Below are 12,827 nucleotides of genomic sequence, written 5' to 3' on the forward strand. Positions count from 1 at the left end.
GCTGGGGCACAGATTGAGCTGCAATGGCACGAAAGTTTATTGTTAATTAATTTCTCACTGACATAATTATATGCATCTGCTTCCCTCTACTATAAAGAAGTCAGTCATGTCCATGCAGCTGTCAGGCTTCAATGATGGCTCCATGCCCACAGAGGAAGCATATTCAAACAGCACTTACATTATAGTAGAGTGTTTTGGGTTGTACAAAAATGCCTAATTTATTTTTATTGCCCTTTAGGAAATTGCAATAAAGTAATCACAGATATGTTTTGAAGGTGTGGCGTGACAGATCTTGCATCTTAATCCAGGAAAACTGACCTGCAAGTAACAGGCAAAGCTTGAGGAAAAAAGGCTGTCACTGTTGGCAGGGAAGGGGATAGATCTGAGGGTGCTCAGTGCAAGCCATGAGGCACAGCTGGATTCTTGCTGGTGAGGTGATTCCAGCAGGAACTGCAGCATCTTTCCCATCAGGTACTTCCCTTCGAGTGCTGCTTAATGGATCTTACACCAGTCTGTATGAGTGAGTGGTAAGAAAAAGCTTCCAGGAACAGTCCACAGCAGCTATAACATTATTTTATTGTCAGTTCTGCATATACTTCAGTACATCTAAAAAAATACATGTGTGGAGTACAGTGCTCCAAAAGCCTGACCGATGGCCTCTCAGCTGCAGATCCCTCAGCAGCAATAGTGCCTGAGGCCACCGGCCTCTGTGGGCATGGAACAAAGGCAGAACCCAATAAAAATCCAAGAGGAGGGACCTGTGCCAGGGAATCAGGTTAGGTCCCATATAAACATAGCAGCAGAGACACCACAGTGTCAATTTGAGGGCCACAGCAGTACCTGAACCAGTTCTAACAGCAGCACTGCCCTCTGTATTGCAGACTTTTGGTGAGGCACAGGGGGCAGATATGGCTTTAGGGGTTACAAGAAAATGCTGGAAAGTGCTGTTGAGGTTAACACTGAAAGAGCATCACCACTTAAGTTAAGGGGCAGACAAAACTAGACAAAGTTTAAAAAAAGTTCACATTAAAAGAAAAAGAATTCCAGTTTCTTCACCCTCAGAAACTAGGCATTGCCTGCACGGTAAGAACAAAACACTTCCCTCCTGCCCTTCAAAGGAAAACATTCCATCCAGGAACTCAACCATGGAGTTTGTCATTGGCAGCCCTGAGCAAAGCATAAGAACATGTAGCATAAGGCTTCTAGTGGTAACACTGAAATAAGAACTAAGACAGGGAGTGAGGGGAGGAGCCATCTAGGAGCAAGATGCCATCCCAAAGCAGAGTCCCAGTTGGAAAGTCTGAGCCCTTCCCAGACTGCTGCAGGGAGCAGAGGTTGGAGACAGTGCAGAACACCTCAGGCAGCAGCCCCTAACAAACATAGCAGATGCAACTTCACACCTCTTGGTCCTCGAGGACTTCAGCACCCCAATTATTGGAGAAACTCTCTGTAAGTTCACAGAAACTGGTTTCCTGGAACTGTTTGTCACTAAGGACAGAAGTGAGCAAAAATGCAGTGGGAGGAAAAAAAAAATCTCGCTTCTGCAGTCTCACAAAACTCTCCATGGCAGAGTTTTTCAAGATCCCCTGGTCATGCTGCTGGAGGAAGAAAGACAACCAACAGGATGCACAGATCAGCTCTCCCAGCTCTGCAGCTCCTGCCAGTCTGCCTCACTCTCACACCTGACCCTCGTTTTGAAAAACTCCTTGATGAGTCTCTGTGCTTCCTCCTTCACTGCAAGAGAGGAAACATCACCTCTGAGTCGAAACTTAAGACATCTGCCACCTCTAAAGACATCCATCCACTTGGCATTGAAAGAACCCCAGGCTCTCAGTGCTCTCACCTGTCTTGTGGGCAGGGTTCTGCTCCTGGGTCAGTAAGTGAGACAGGTGCCGGGCAAAGCCCTTAAACAGCTCCTGCAGAATCAGGGAAGACAAAGAGCAGAAAGCAGACATCAGTTACCAGACTGTTCCCATGTTTGTCTTGCCCTCAGCACAGGCTGGCTGCAGCACACACCATTCCTAGACTGAGACTACAGGGGTGTTGCACACCTGCAAACACACCCGACCCTGCAGTGCTGGCACACACAACCTGCCTTGCAGGACACATCAAGGAAACTACACCAGAATTGAACCTGAGCTGTTGCTGCTCCACAGGTGGGAGTTAAAAGTGTGTCAAAGTTTAATGTGAAAACATGAACAACCATAAATAAGTGTGGAACTAATATGATACCACTCCAAACACACACAAACCTTTTTGTGGGAGAGGTGAGTTCCTGCACCTGGAGTCACTGAAACAGCACATACCAAGATGCAAGTTGGAAATGAAATGTGGTATCCAGATCATCTCCCCCCTTCTTAGAGCCCCAGATCACTATGAGCTGTAGCCTTCTGCTAAAGAGGGTCATGAGCTGTGCCCTACCTTGGAAGCAAATTTGCCACCCTTGTAGAACGGGGTCAGATATTTGACAACGATGTCTGCAGTGTCTTTGAGGGACACGCCTTTGGTCACTGGCTGTATGGTCTTGCTGGTTCCTTCTTTATCACACCGTTCTAAGTTTGAATCAAAAGTCACCTTCTTCTTTGTTGGACCAGCACTTTTGCAGTCTGGCTGGGACAGAATAGAAGGTTTTGCCGCTGTCCGCAGCCGCTTTGTTGCGGGACTTTCCATATCCTGGAGAGGAGACAGAGAAGAATCAAACCCACCACTTCCTGGAGCAGCATTCCACTTCCAAGCACCCACTACCTTCCAGGACAACAAATCTTTGCAGCATCCTGCAGACTCTCCCTACAGTGAATACTACGTAGGAATCTCTGTAACCCATTTTGCTGTGAAGACATAATACACTATTTGCCACACAAAGGGACTTTGAGACTTTTCTTTAAGAACATCACATTTAGAATCACCCCGTGCTCTTATAAGGGCAGCTAATTGCTAGACCCTGTCGTATACAGGAAAAACTGACTGGAAATGATTTTTCAGGATCTCTGCTGAGAATACACCCCTCAGGAAGAATCAGCCATATCAGGAGTGCCACGTGCCTGTTCAGTTTGAAAGAAAAGAAGACTGCACTGCTGCAGAGACAGCTGCCAGGCAGTCTCAGATGCCAAATGCAGAAGCAGAGACTGAATGGCAAGGCAGGCTGCGAGTACAGGTTGCTTCCAAATGGTCCCGTGTGTCATTGGCCTGTGGTTGTTCCCTGAACTTGAGAAAGCAGCTGCTAATTATAGTTCATTACAGATCTAGAGGGGCTCGAGAGACTCATTCCAGGCAAGTCACCAGCAAGGGCACAGTCACATGTGTTGCACACAGGAGGAAACAATGCAGTGGAGGGGAAGCTCTCCACTGCAGCCCAAGGTGCTGGCACGGCCCAGTGGGCAGCAGGGAAACACCAGGACTGCAACACAACTGGGGTTCTCTCTGGTGCAACTGCAGCTGGGCCCTCCCCAGATAAATAACACTCTCAGGTGAGGTTCAGAGAAGGAGCATCACTCTCAGAGAGAAATTTGGCATGAGATGAGCAGAAGAAACAGAGGAAATTAGCATTCATTGAAGCCTTACCTCAACTGATCCTGCCCGCTTCCCACTCTCACCTTCCCCAACAAGAGGTAACTCAGTTTCTGAGATATTTTCAGCAACACTAGTGGGAAGAGTGGAGAGAAGGCCAACTGTAATTATTCCACAGAGCAAATATCCCTGCATTCATTGTTAGTGGCTATGGGACCCTCCATGGTAAAGCAAGAGTCTCCCTCACCCACCCAGAGATCTCATACAGATTCCCAGTTTCCAGGACAAGGCTGGTGGGACTCTGCAGCTTAACAGGGCAACACGGGGAGCAGAGAGATAGGGATTTTACCTGGACTTTACATCAATTTCTTCCTGAAGGAGTTCAGATTCAGTAGCTTGCTGGGTCTTAAAATCCTCCCCCTTCTCAGTCTGTGTTACTTCTGTTTCTCTCAGTTCTTTATTCTCTGCCTGGGACTGTCCAGTCAGAACTCCAGAGACATCTCTGCCTTCCTGAGATGTTGGTTTCTCTTGACACGTGCTTTGAGAAGAAACCTGAGGTAGTGTGCTTGCAGAACAGCCCTCTTCCTTTGCTGAGCTGCAACTTTTGGCTTTAGAGTCACCTTTGGAGAGGGAGAAGAACTTGGAAATATCTTGTGATTCTTTTTTAGCTGCTTCTGCGAGCATTTGCTGCTTCTTGCTACGTCTGGACTTCTTATTGGGGCTCTCCCAAAGTGCAGCCTTTTTGTCTGGACTGGGTTGCTGTCCCTTCTTTTCAGGGTGTATTTCTACCCCAGCATTCTCACACATTGCTTGGGTTGCTGTTTCTTCCCTCTGGACAACAGTGTTTCTGGTGTCCAGTTCCAGACTGCAGCTGCTGTTGTCTTGCCCATTTGGACAATCTACTTCTTTTTTGACTGGCTTTGCATCACTCTCCTCCTGGATCTTCAGCAGTTCTGAGGCTGTCTGGAACAAGTTGGATTTCTTTGGAAATCCTGCTCCCACACGCTTGGGTTTGAACTAGGGAGAAAGGAGGAAGAAGAAAGTTTGGATGTGATCTCCCTATGTGCAGAACCCTGAAAGGAGCTAGGTTTCTGCACACAATACACCACTGTGGACAGCTGTAAGGTGAGGGAGGCTCTAAATCTGACTTATCATCACACCCATCAACTGAGACATGAGGGAAATGCATTAGGTTAAATTCCCCATCCTTGGCTAGAGCAAGATAAGACAGAACTTATTTAATCTTTGGCCTGCACATAGATTATGTTCACTAATAGCAACCAGTATGACAGATAGACAGGGAAAAGCAATTACAACAGAAATATACAGCTATGGTCACAAAAAGGATATAAGACAAATTAATAAAAAAGCAAAAAGACAAAACACACCATTCCCTCCTGTCTATCCCATCAGTACTCACTGAATAAACCTGGGATGCAGGGAGGAAGTCCTGTTCTGTTGGAGACTCAGATTTTGTTTCCAAACTGCTGTTGCCACCAATTCCAGACCCAAAAACTGAGAACAACTCTCCTTGTTTGGAGGCTTTGTTGATTTCTGCTACCTGAAAAGAGAATGGAAATATCCTCCAATGGCCAGAAATCTTTATGCATTCCTGCCTTTTTACATACTAAGAGCCACAGTGGCAAAACAAACATCTCCCCTGGAGAGGTGCCTGCCTCAAGAACAGAAATATCTTCAGAGAGACTGATGGCAACCAGGTAACCTAAACCAAGGCTTCTCTAGTGTCAGCAGCAGCCTGGGGAATTCCCCATTCCCTTTACTGCTAAAACAAATCTAGATAAGCTTGCACTGGAATGTAGGTTTCCAGAGCCTGTAAAGCCAACAAAGATGTGAAACCCAGGTGATTCTGGGCCCTCTTGGAAACAAAGCCAAGAAGAAAGATTTGGAAGACACCCAAGGCAAAGCAGAGCTTCTCCTTTGTCTTTCCCACACAAACTCTGCCCTATTTCCCCTCGAGCTGAGGCCACACCACGTTCATAGAGCAGGTGTAAGTCCCTACCTTCTTCAGCACAGTTGCCTTGTATGAATTTGCCATTTTGCTGGTCTGGAAAGCTTCATACTCCATTTCCACTGCACAGGCATGAGGGTCTGACCTGTAACACAGGCTGGGGTGATTTCTGGCAAGACACACCTCTATATCTGCAAAGGGTGCACTAAGGCTTAAGTATCTCCCAGAAAGTACAAAATTCACTCCCTCCGGTGCAAGAATAAGTGATAGCTTCCAGTTATACCCTAAGGGATGCAGTGGTGAATTGCTGAGAATGGAAAGGGTGATGAAAACACTTTTCAATCAAAGTCCTTTTGCCCAGAGGCTCAGTTTGAAAAGGACACTATCCCCACCTTGTGGGACAGAGAAGAATTGCGGCTCCTGGAATCAAGCTGATTTAGCAATCGGCCACAGGAATCCTCATATCCGATCCTGAACATCACTAACAGAAAGATGCTGTTAAGTGAAACTACATCCTTGGACAAAAAAATCTTAAAAAAGCATTCTTTGAGAATGTTAATTCTGCTGAGGGAGAGTAGGCCCTGTGTTAAGAGACTCAGTATGTACCCCTTTTCTTCATCTCATACCCTTTCCCTCCTGCTGCTGGATTCTTCTGGTTGTTGCTCAAAGCTTCTTCCAGCATCTTCAAGCAGTGTTCCCGTCCCTAGGAAACATGGGATACTCAGACATGCTCTACAGAAGTCACAGTGCCCCTTGGACTTCCATCCCTGAAGGAGTAAGAACAGGGCAGGTGGAATCTTTGTTTCTCTTTGCTGGTCAGTCATGATTTACCTTCACTGTGAGCTTTGGGATCCTCCTGCTGCCAGCATCCTTGAGGGGACAGTCTGCACCTGCCACAGGAGAGGCATTTGGAAAACAGCTACAGCTGGGCTGATGAGAACATCTCAGCTGTCATGGAGAGGTGCCAGTCCAGTACTTCCTGGCATTCTCCTCCCTGCACTGTCACCCCAAGGGCCATGACAGTCACCCTTTTTACCTGGAAAAGCTACACACTCCAAAAGAGGAGGTAGAAGCCAAAGTAAGATTGTTCTCTCTGACTGAGAACATCTACTTTGGAGTTTATGACTAACAGCTTTCCAAAATTTCCCAATCTTAGGAAACCCTTTTTCAAGGAATTGCAGCTCTTAGGAAACCCAAATCTATCCTGCTCCCCACAATACCAACCCCAAAAGTTTCCAAAAAGGCTGAACAGAGTAACCTGACCTACCAAGTATTCTTTTGCCACAGTGTAAGAACTACACTGCTAGACAGGGCCCCAAGCAGCACAACTACAAATAGCAAAGTTTTTTAGCAGTTTCCCTATAGCCCACTTATTATTATTATTATTATTACTGCTGCATAACTACTGCAGAAACAGCCTACAAAGTCAGGTTAGACAGTTTTTCTTCTCTCTTGCTTATTTGAACAAGTTGTTCAGAAAGATGCATTCCATATCTTCACCCCAACCAAAGCTAAGCTGTGATCCATCTCCTCCAGCCAAGCTTTCACAGCCAAGAGCTTAACCTCTGTGCCTGGGGACTGATACCTCCAGGGGTGATGCCATATAAATTACACACAGCTGCAAAATACAAGACTTTCTTCTCCCAAAGAAAATCCACTATAAATCAAAAAAGGTATTTACTTGGAGGAACAAAATCTTCCTTTTCTGGTTCTTTGCCCTGGAAGAAAACAAAGATCAGTCAAACATTTCCATTTCTGCAACGTACATGCAGGTCTAGAAGCACAAGAGACATATTTTATACCCTTTCTCCAGGGAAAATTGAAGCTGAAGTTACAAAAGCACTGAGCAGGCACCAAAATAGGGGAAAGAAGACAAAGAATGAGAATCGGAGCCAAAATTTCACCTTTGCTATAGGAATATATAAGAGAAGCTGACAGGGGAAATTTGTTTTTACTACTACCAGGGGTATTAAAGACAACAGAATCCTCTTGATAGCACTGCAGAGAAACCAGGACATGAATCAGCTGCATTTCTTCCTATTATGGGACTGGCCCAGAATATGGAGAACACGGAAAAAGCAGAGGTACAAAAAGCAAAAGACAACAAGCAACAGCAAGATGCAGTAATTCACTTCCACTAGTGCCAGGAAGCCTTTATGGCTGTAACACAAGCTCACAGCAAACAATCCAGGCATCTCTTACAAACTGACCCCGACTCACCTTGCGCAGACTCATCTGCTTTTTGTAGAAGTTGTCCCACTCCCGCTTCCGACGCTCTTCATTGTCTTCATCCCAATTCCCACTGCTTTCCTCATCGTACCTGGGTAGGTCAGGAAAACAAGAGGAGCAAGCATTTCTGTAGCTGCAGCATTACCTGGGGGACAGGTTTGGAAAGCCTAGGTCACCCCAGTGATGTTTCCCACATCCTTTCTGAACAAGTCTTAGCTTTTAGTTTCACTGCCATCCCTCAATCTGGACGGCTGAGAGTGTCCTCCAAAATTAATGGGATTTGTTAATTCCATGAACTTTAGTTAGCGGTGGCATGAACTGGTAGCACTTAACTAATGCTTTGAGAATGGAGGGCTCCATTTAAGCTCTTCCAGATTGTCCCACGGGATTGAGGAGTCACTGACTCCTGCCATATACCTCATCAGTCACTACTGCCCTGGGAGCAGAGATGGCAGAAAGGGCACAGCATCCATTCCTCAGCCTCAGCTGTTCACAGCCTGTTGTAGTAAATGAAATCCCCATCACTAATGCACTGAAACGCAGCAGCTGATCCTCACCACATGTAGCCCAGGAGTTTGCTGCCTCCCACAGCTGCCACTGCCAAAACTTACAGGTATCACAAATCAGAGCTTTAGGGCTGTTGACTATTACAACTTCCAATCAAACAATCATAGGAAACTACAGTCAAGTAATGGAGAAGTTCAATAAATCAAGTGGCAAACATGGTGCTGTACAACAGCATTGGCCGTGAGACCAAACACAGTCTTAGGTCACAAGTACCAGTTTCCTCTGACTCAGCCTGAAGAAAAAAGCCACCAGTCTCAAGCTGTTTAAGGTAAAGCAGGGCCAGGACAGTCCAACAGCACTGTTTATCCTGGCAGAGCTTCACGGGCAGTGCCAGCAGCGAAACTTCATCCTGACAAAGCTGCACAATCACGGCACCTCAGCCAGAGAACAAGGAGAAGGAGAAGTTGTCACCTCCACACTGCCAAGCATTTTACAGAATTAATCATGTTTTCCACTGCAGATCTTCCTTTTGCTGTCAGCCTGACAGGAAAACACTAAAATTTCACAATCTGCAGAAGAATTTGACACTGGCACTCCACTGCACCCTCTGTGGTGACTAAGGTTCTGCCAGTGGCCCCCAGCCTGCTGGCCCACAGGCAGCTGTACTGAGTTGGGAATGAAATCTGGACCACGTCATCTTGGTCTCAATTTAAACGTTTTTGATCCTTGTGACTGTGAGCAGCCTGAGCCCACTTGCTGCTTTCAAAAAATTTCAGGCTAGTTTTTTGAGCCAATTACATTCTGCAGGGCAATTCTTAGGTCTGTCAAAACAGCTTTTGGCTCTCTGGGACACGAATGTGAACAAGGCTGCCAAAGTGTGTGGAAAATGGAATTCCAGCTCCTGCTGCCAGGAAGTTACAGGAAAATACCATCCACACAGAAACATGTGCTGAAAATAGGAGTGGCTGGGCCTGCAGCTGGGAGATGCTCTTTTCTCTGATAGTTCCTATGAGCTGAGTTTTATCTCTCCAGCACAGACCTGCTAAAACCTATGCAGCCTCTCCTCCCGCCTTCGTACAGCTCTGGGTCGTAGGCATTCCAGGAGGAACCAGTGGGCCCGATGCAGGTTTTGCTCCAGTTGTTGGTGCAGCGTTCCAGTGACTCCAGTTGCCTTTTCACTGCCCCTGGGTTCTTGCAGAAGTCACAGCACTTGTTACAAGGTGGGGTGACATCGCCGAAGTACTTGGCTATGGCAGCGTGGCGACATCTAAACACGAGGGAAATGATCTGGTCGTTATTTTTATTCATGAGAACTCCACCCTCCAAATGCAGGGTGTTTTTTGATACAGATTTGAGTCTTTTTTTCCCCCCAGAGAATGCCTGTTCCAGCAGGAATCACAGGGCTAAGTGGAGTTCTGTTCCTGGCACATTGCTTAAGGTCTCTCTGCCTCCATTTCCCCACATGTGAAAAAACATTGACGTTAAACCTTCTGCTAAACCCTTTTAGATCTTTGAGACCTGCAAAAGGAAGTTTATGAAATATGCAGTTATTAATTCTGTATCATTGGCCAAATATATTCCATGTCCTATCAGCATGGCTGTAAGACAAATATGTGAAGAGGCCCTGTTGATCCCTACACCTCAGAGTGTATCTGTATATTCCACATTGAAAAGCTTCTCATTTTACTGTTTGTGGTTTGAAGGTGAAGAAATCTATATCTGAAGACACAGGAATGTAAATTAAATCCCAGAATTAGAGTCCAGACTGAGGTCACAAGGGAGCACCATTCAGGTAACACATGCCTGGGTCTTGATCTGCTCCCACATGCTCCAGATCAGCAGCCAAAACTAGGGTCCTACATCCATGAAAACCAGTCCATTTACTCATACAGTACTGCACAACCAGTTTACCAGACTTAGCAAACCAGCCATGTGAAAATGATTAGATTCTTCTAGAAATCTTCAAAAGATTTTTGGCACTGGTTTTGGGTATGTAAAAAAGAGTTTGGTGACAGAAATATGCTCATTAGCAATACAGGCAGGAAGTAATTTCTCTTCTAGAACACTCCTTAATTTAAACCAGTGAATACACTGATTTCACTAACCAGGAAGCTACTTTTTTTATTTTTTTTAAGAAAGAAGAGTTTAGAGGAGCTTTTTAAAACTTGAGTTGCACAGTAGAGGTGGCCAGTTGTCTCTCATTCAAAATGCTGATACTAAATACACAGAAACATCTACTTCATCAGGCATTTAGAGATCAAATCCTGCAGCCAAGAGGGAACAAGAGTTATTTTAGAAGAGAATTATTTTACTACAAAGAAGAACAAAGTGGAGATTTTTCATCTCTGCCAAGGAGTGCCCTAGTTGGCTTACCAACTTCATCTGCAAAAAGTGGGTCACAGAGGGGAAAAGTAAGAGAGTGAGCACTTCATTTATTCTTATTATAAACCCTTTAAGGCACGTCTGAACTTGCCAGAGATCTAACAAATGCAGTTTTCTTCTTAACTCGTGTGTGCGTTTGGGGGGGGACACAACAAAGCACCACAAACAAACCCTGTGAGGGTCTGTGGAGGCTGCTCTTTCCCACAGCCCAGCAGGTTGATGTGCCAAGGGGCACAGGTTACAGATTCCTGACTCCACAGCAGTGCTGAAGCACAAAGGACCTGGCACTGCTCAGGTGAGCAGGCTGCAGCAGCGTGACCTTGCTCTGCACGGTGTAGGGAGCTGAAGGCTGGAGAGGGCTACGACAAAGCTGGCTTTATATCCCCCTGCAGAGCCACACTGACTCACTCTCCTCTTGCACTCAAAGAGCTCCTTTCACATGGTGGGGAAGGGTGGGGGGACTGGGATGGGGGCAACACATTCGATCCCCTTGTCCTGCCTTTCCAAAAGAGCTACTGGTGCTGCCTGCCCTGCCAATGCAACGTGACTATAGAAATGTCAGCGAGCTGCAAGTCAGCTTTTTGTTTCCCCAAAAGAAAACAGGCAGGCATTCTCATTAGCCCATGGCTCTTTCTCTCGCACGCACTGATCTGTGTGAGAGTTAAGCGAGGCATACAGTAATGGTCAAGCCCTCTCCTCACTCCTACAGCTTAATCACCAGGCTTATGCTGGGGAGGGACATCCACACACACCTCTGTCCCTAAAAGCGAACAAGTGAGATGCCCCAGGGGAGGGCTTTGGTGGAAGCAGAGATCAGCTCTGAACTCACTGGAACTTAAAGAGTTCTAGTTTCTAACCCATCAGCCCTGCAAAGCCAAGCTCTTTCCACCCTGGTTCTTGTAACTGCCTGTATCTTCCTGAAGAATTACCCCATTTCACACAGCCACTTCCACAGCTTCACTCCAGCCAGTGGCGCTCAGGACTTGGGTCATAACGGAAATTCATTTGCAGAACTAAGATTGCAATCCTATAATTAAAGTCAAAAGGCAAACCCCAGAGTTACCAACAGGGATACTGGGGGTAATCACTGGATTACAGCTTAACAGAACACGAGAGGTCCTGAAACACAGTCACTTGTGCATTATCATCAGAGGGGAAAGCTCTCCAAGTCATATGGGCACCTGACTAATGTCCATGAGATGGAGATGATTTACATAAACTAATGGTAGTCTGTACACATGTCCTAAAATTATTTCATCTCTTAAATATGCAACTGTATTATTTGTCTCCCCTCACCCTTCAACAGCTGATCACTGATCTTCATGTCTAAACAAAATTATTTCATTTGAGGCATCCTGCCCCGATTTTACATTATGGAATAGGATGAAGAGCAAAAAACAACCAAGTTTATTAACACGTTTTTGTCTGTGGCAATACATTTCAGGAAAGTGCTAAACTGACCACACCTGCACCTGTGTGGGTTTGGTAGTCCTTGGTTTTGCACACCAGGTAAAACAGGAGCACCATTCCTGCAATTAGTAGAAGCAGATAGATAGTCAGAGAGAAGCAAAGTTACATATCCTGAGAGAAGCTTTGCCTCTCCCAAAATTTACCAGAAAAAAAACATTCCCTCATATGAGGCCAAGGGTACATCAGAAATGCTTCCTGAAAAAAACACCTCAACGAGACATCAAGTCTTGGAATACAGCCAAGAAGTGAAAGCATTAAAAAAGATAAAAATCATGTGAGGACAAAACAGTTACGCAGATGCCATTTGTTGAGTGAAAGCCACTTAATAAGCTTTATCAGATAGAAGAACAAATCAGGAGGTTGATGAGAAATTCTAATGTTGCACCTCTCCGAAGGACTGTATCCTTTTAACATCACCTGAATTTCACCTCTGAGACAAGACAGTGGGTGTCAGCTGTCCCCAGAATACAAGGAAAAACCACGGCACCAAGAGAGTAAATGACTTGGCCAAGGGCATGGAGCAAATTCACTGCCCCAGCATCACCCCTGCTCCCCTGTCCCTGGCAATCTCTCTTACAGTGTTGCACTGTCCTCACCACTTCTTGCTCTGCCTCTTCAACGAACACATGAGAAAAACTCCTTCCCCCAGGAGTCGGAAGGAAACCGGGCAGCATAAAGAAAAGTTACTTGCTTTAACACCCCCCCGAACTATCGCAAGGAAAGAATCAAGTCTCACTGCGGAAAAAGCTGAAATTAAAAGGTA

The 12,827-nt window shown here is 45.8% G+C and overlaps 1 protein-coding gene across 1 annotated transcript in view; it reads right to left on the reverse strand.

The window, feature by feature from the left end:
- Positions 1 to 13: 13 nt before the first annotated feature.
- The window catches only part of RECQL5 (RecQ like helicase 5), a 37,534-nt gene continuing 24,720 nt past the window's right edge, over positions 14 to 12,827 (reverse strand). The window contains exons 9-20 of the mRNA XM_051797794.1: positions 9,252 to 9,479; positions 7,697 to 7,796; positions 7,158 to 7,194; positions 6,308 to 6,366; positions 6,103 to 6,179; positions 5,528 to 5,621; positions 4,928 to 5,068; positions 3,857 to 4,524; positions 3,562 to 3,640; positions 2,422 to 2,673; positions 1,844 to 1,916; positions 14 to 1,734 (exon numbers count right to left, since the gene is read on the reverse strand). Of these exons, the coding sequence (XP_051653754.1) occupies positions 1,634 to 1,734; positions 1,844 to 1,916; positions 2,422 to 2,673; positions 3,562 to 3,640; positions 3,857 to 4,524; positions 4,928 to 5,068; positions 5,528 to 5,621; positions 6,103 to 6,179; positions 6,308 to 6,366; positions 7,158 to 7,194; positions 7,697 to 7,796; positions 9,252 to 9,479 (1,909 nt within the window). The 3' untranslated portion in view covers positions 14 to 1,633. The remainder of the gene's footprint in view (positions 1,735 to 1,843; positions 1,917 to 2,421; positions 2,674 to 3,561; positions 3,641 to 3,856; positions 4,525 to 4,927; positions 5,069 to 5,527; positions 5,622 to 6,102; positions 6,180 to 6,307; positions 6,367 to 7,157; positions 7,195 to 7,696; positions 7,797 to 9,251; positions 9,480 to 12,827) is intronic.

Source organism: Manacus candei, unplaced genomic scaffold (assembly GCF_025592945.1).
Source record: "Manacus candei isolate 608988 ecotype Guabito, Panama unplaced genomic scaffold, ASM2559294v1 h1tg000047l, whole genome shotgun sequence".
Lineage (NCBI taxonomy): Eukaryota > Metazoa > Chordata > Aves > Passeriformes > Pipridae > Manacus > Manacus candei.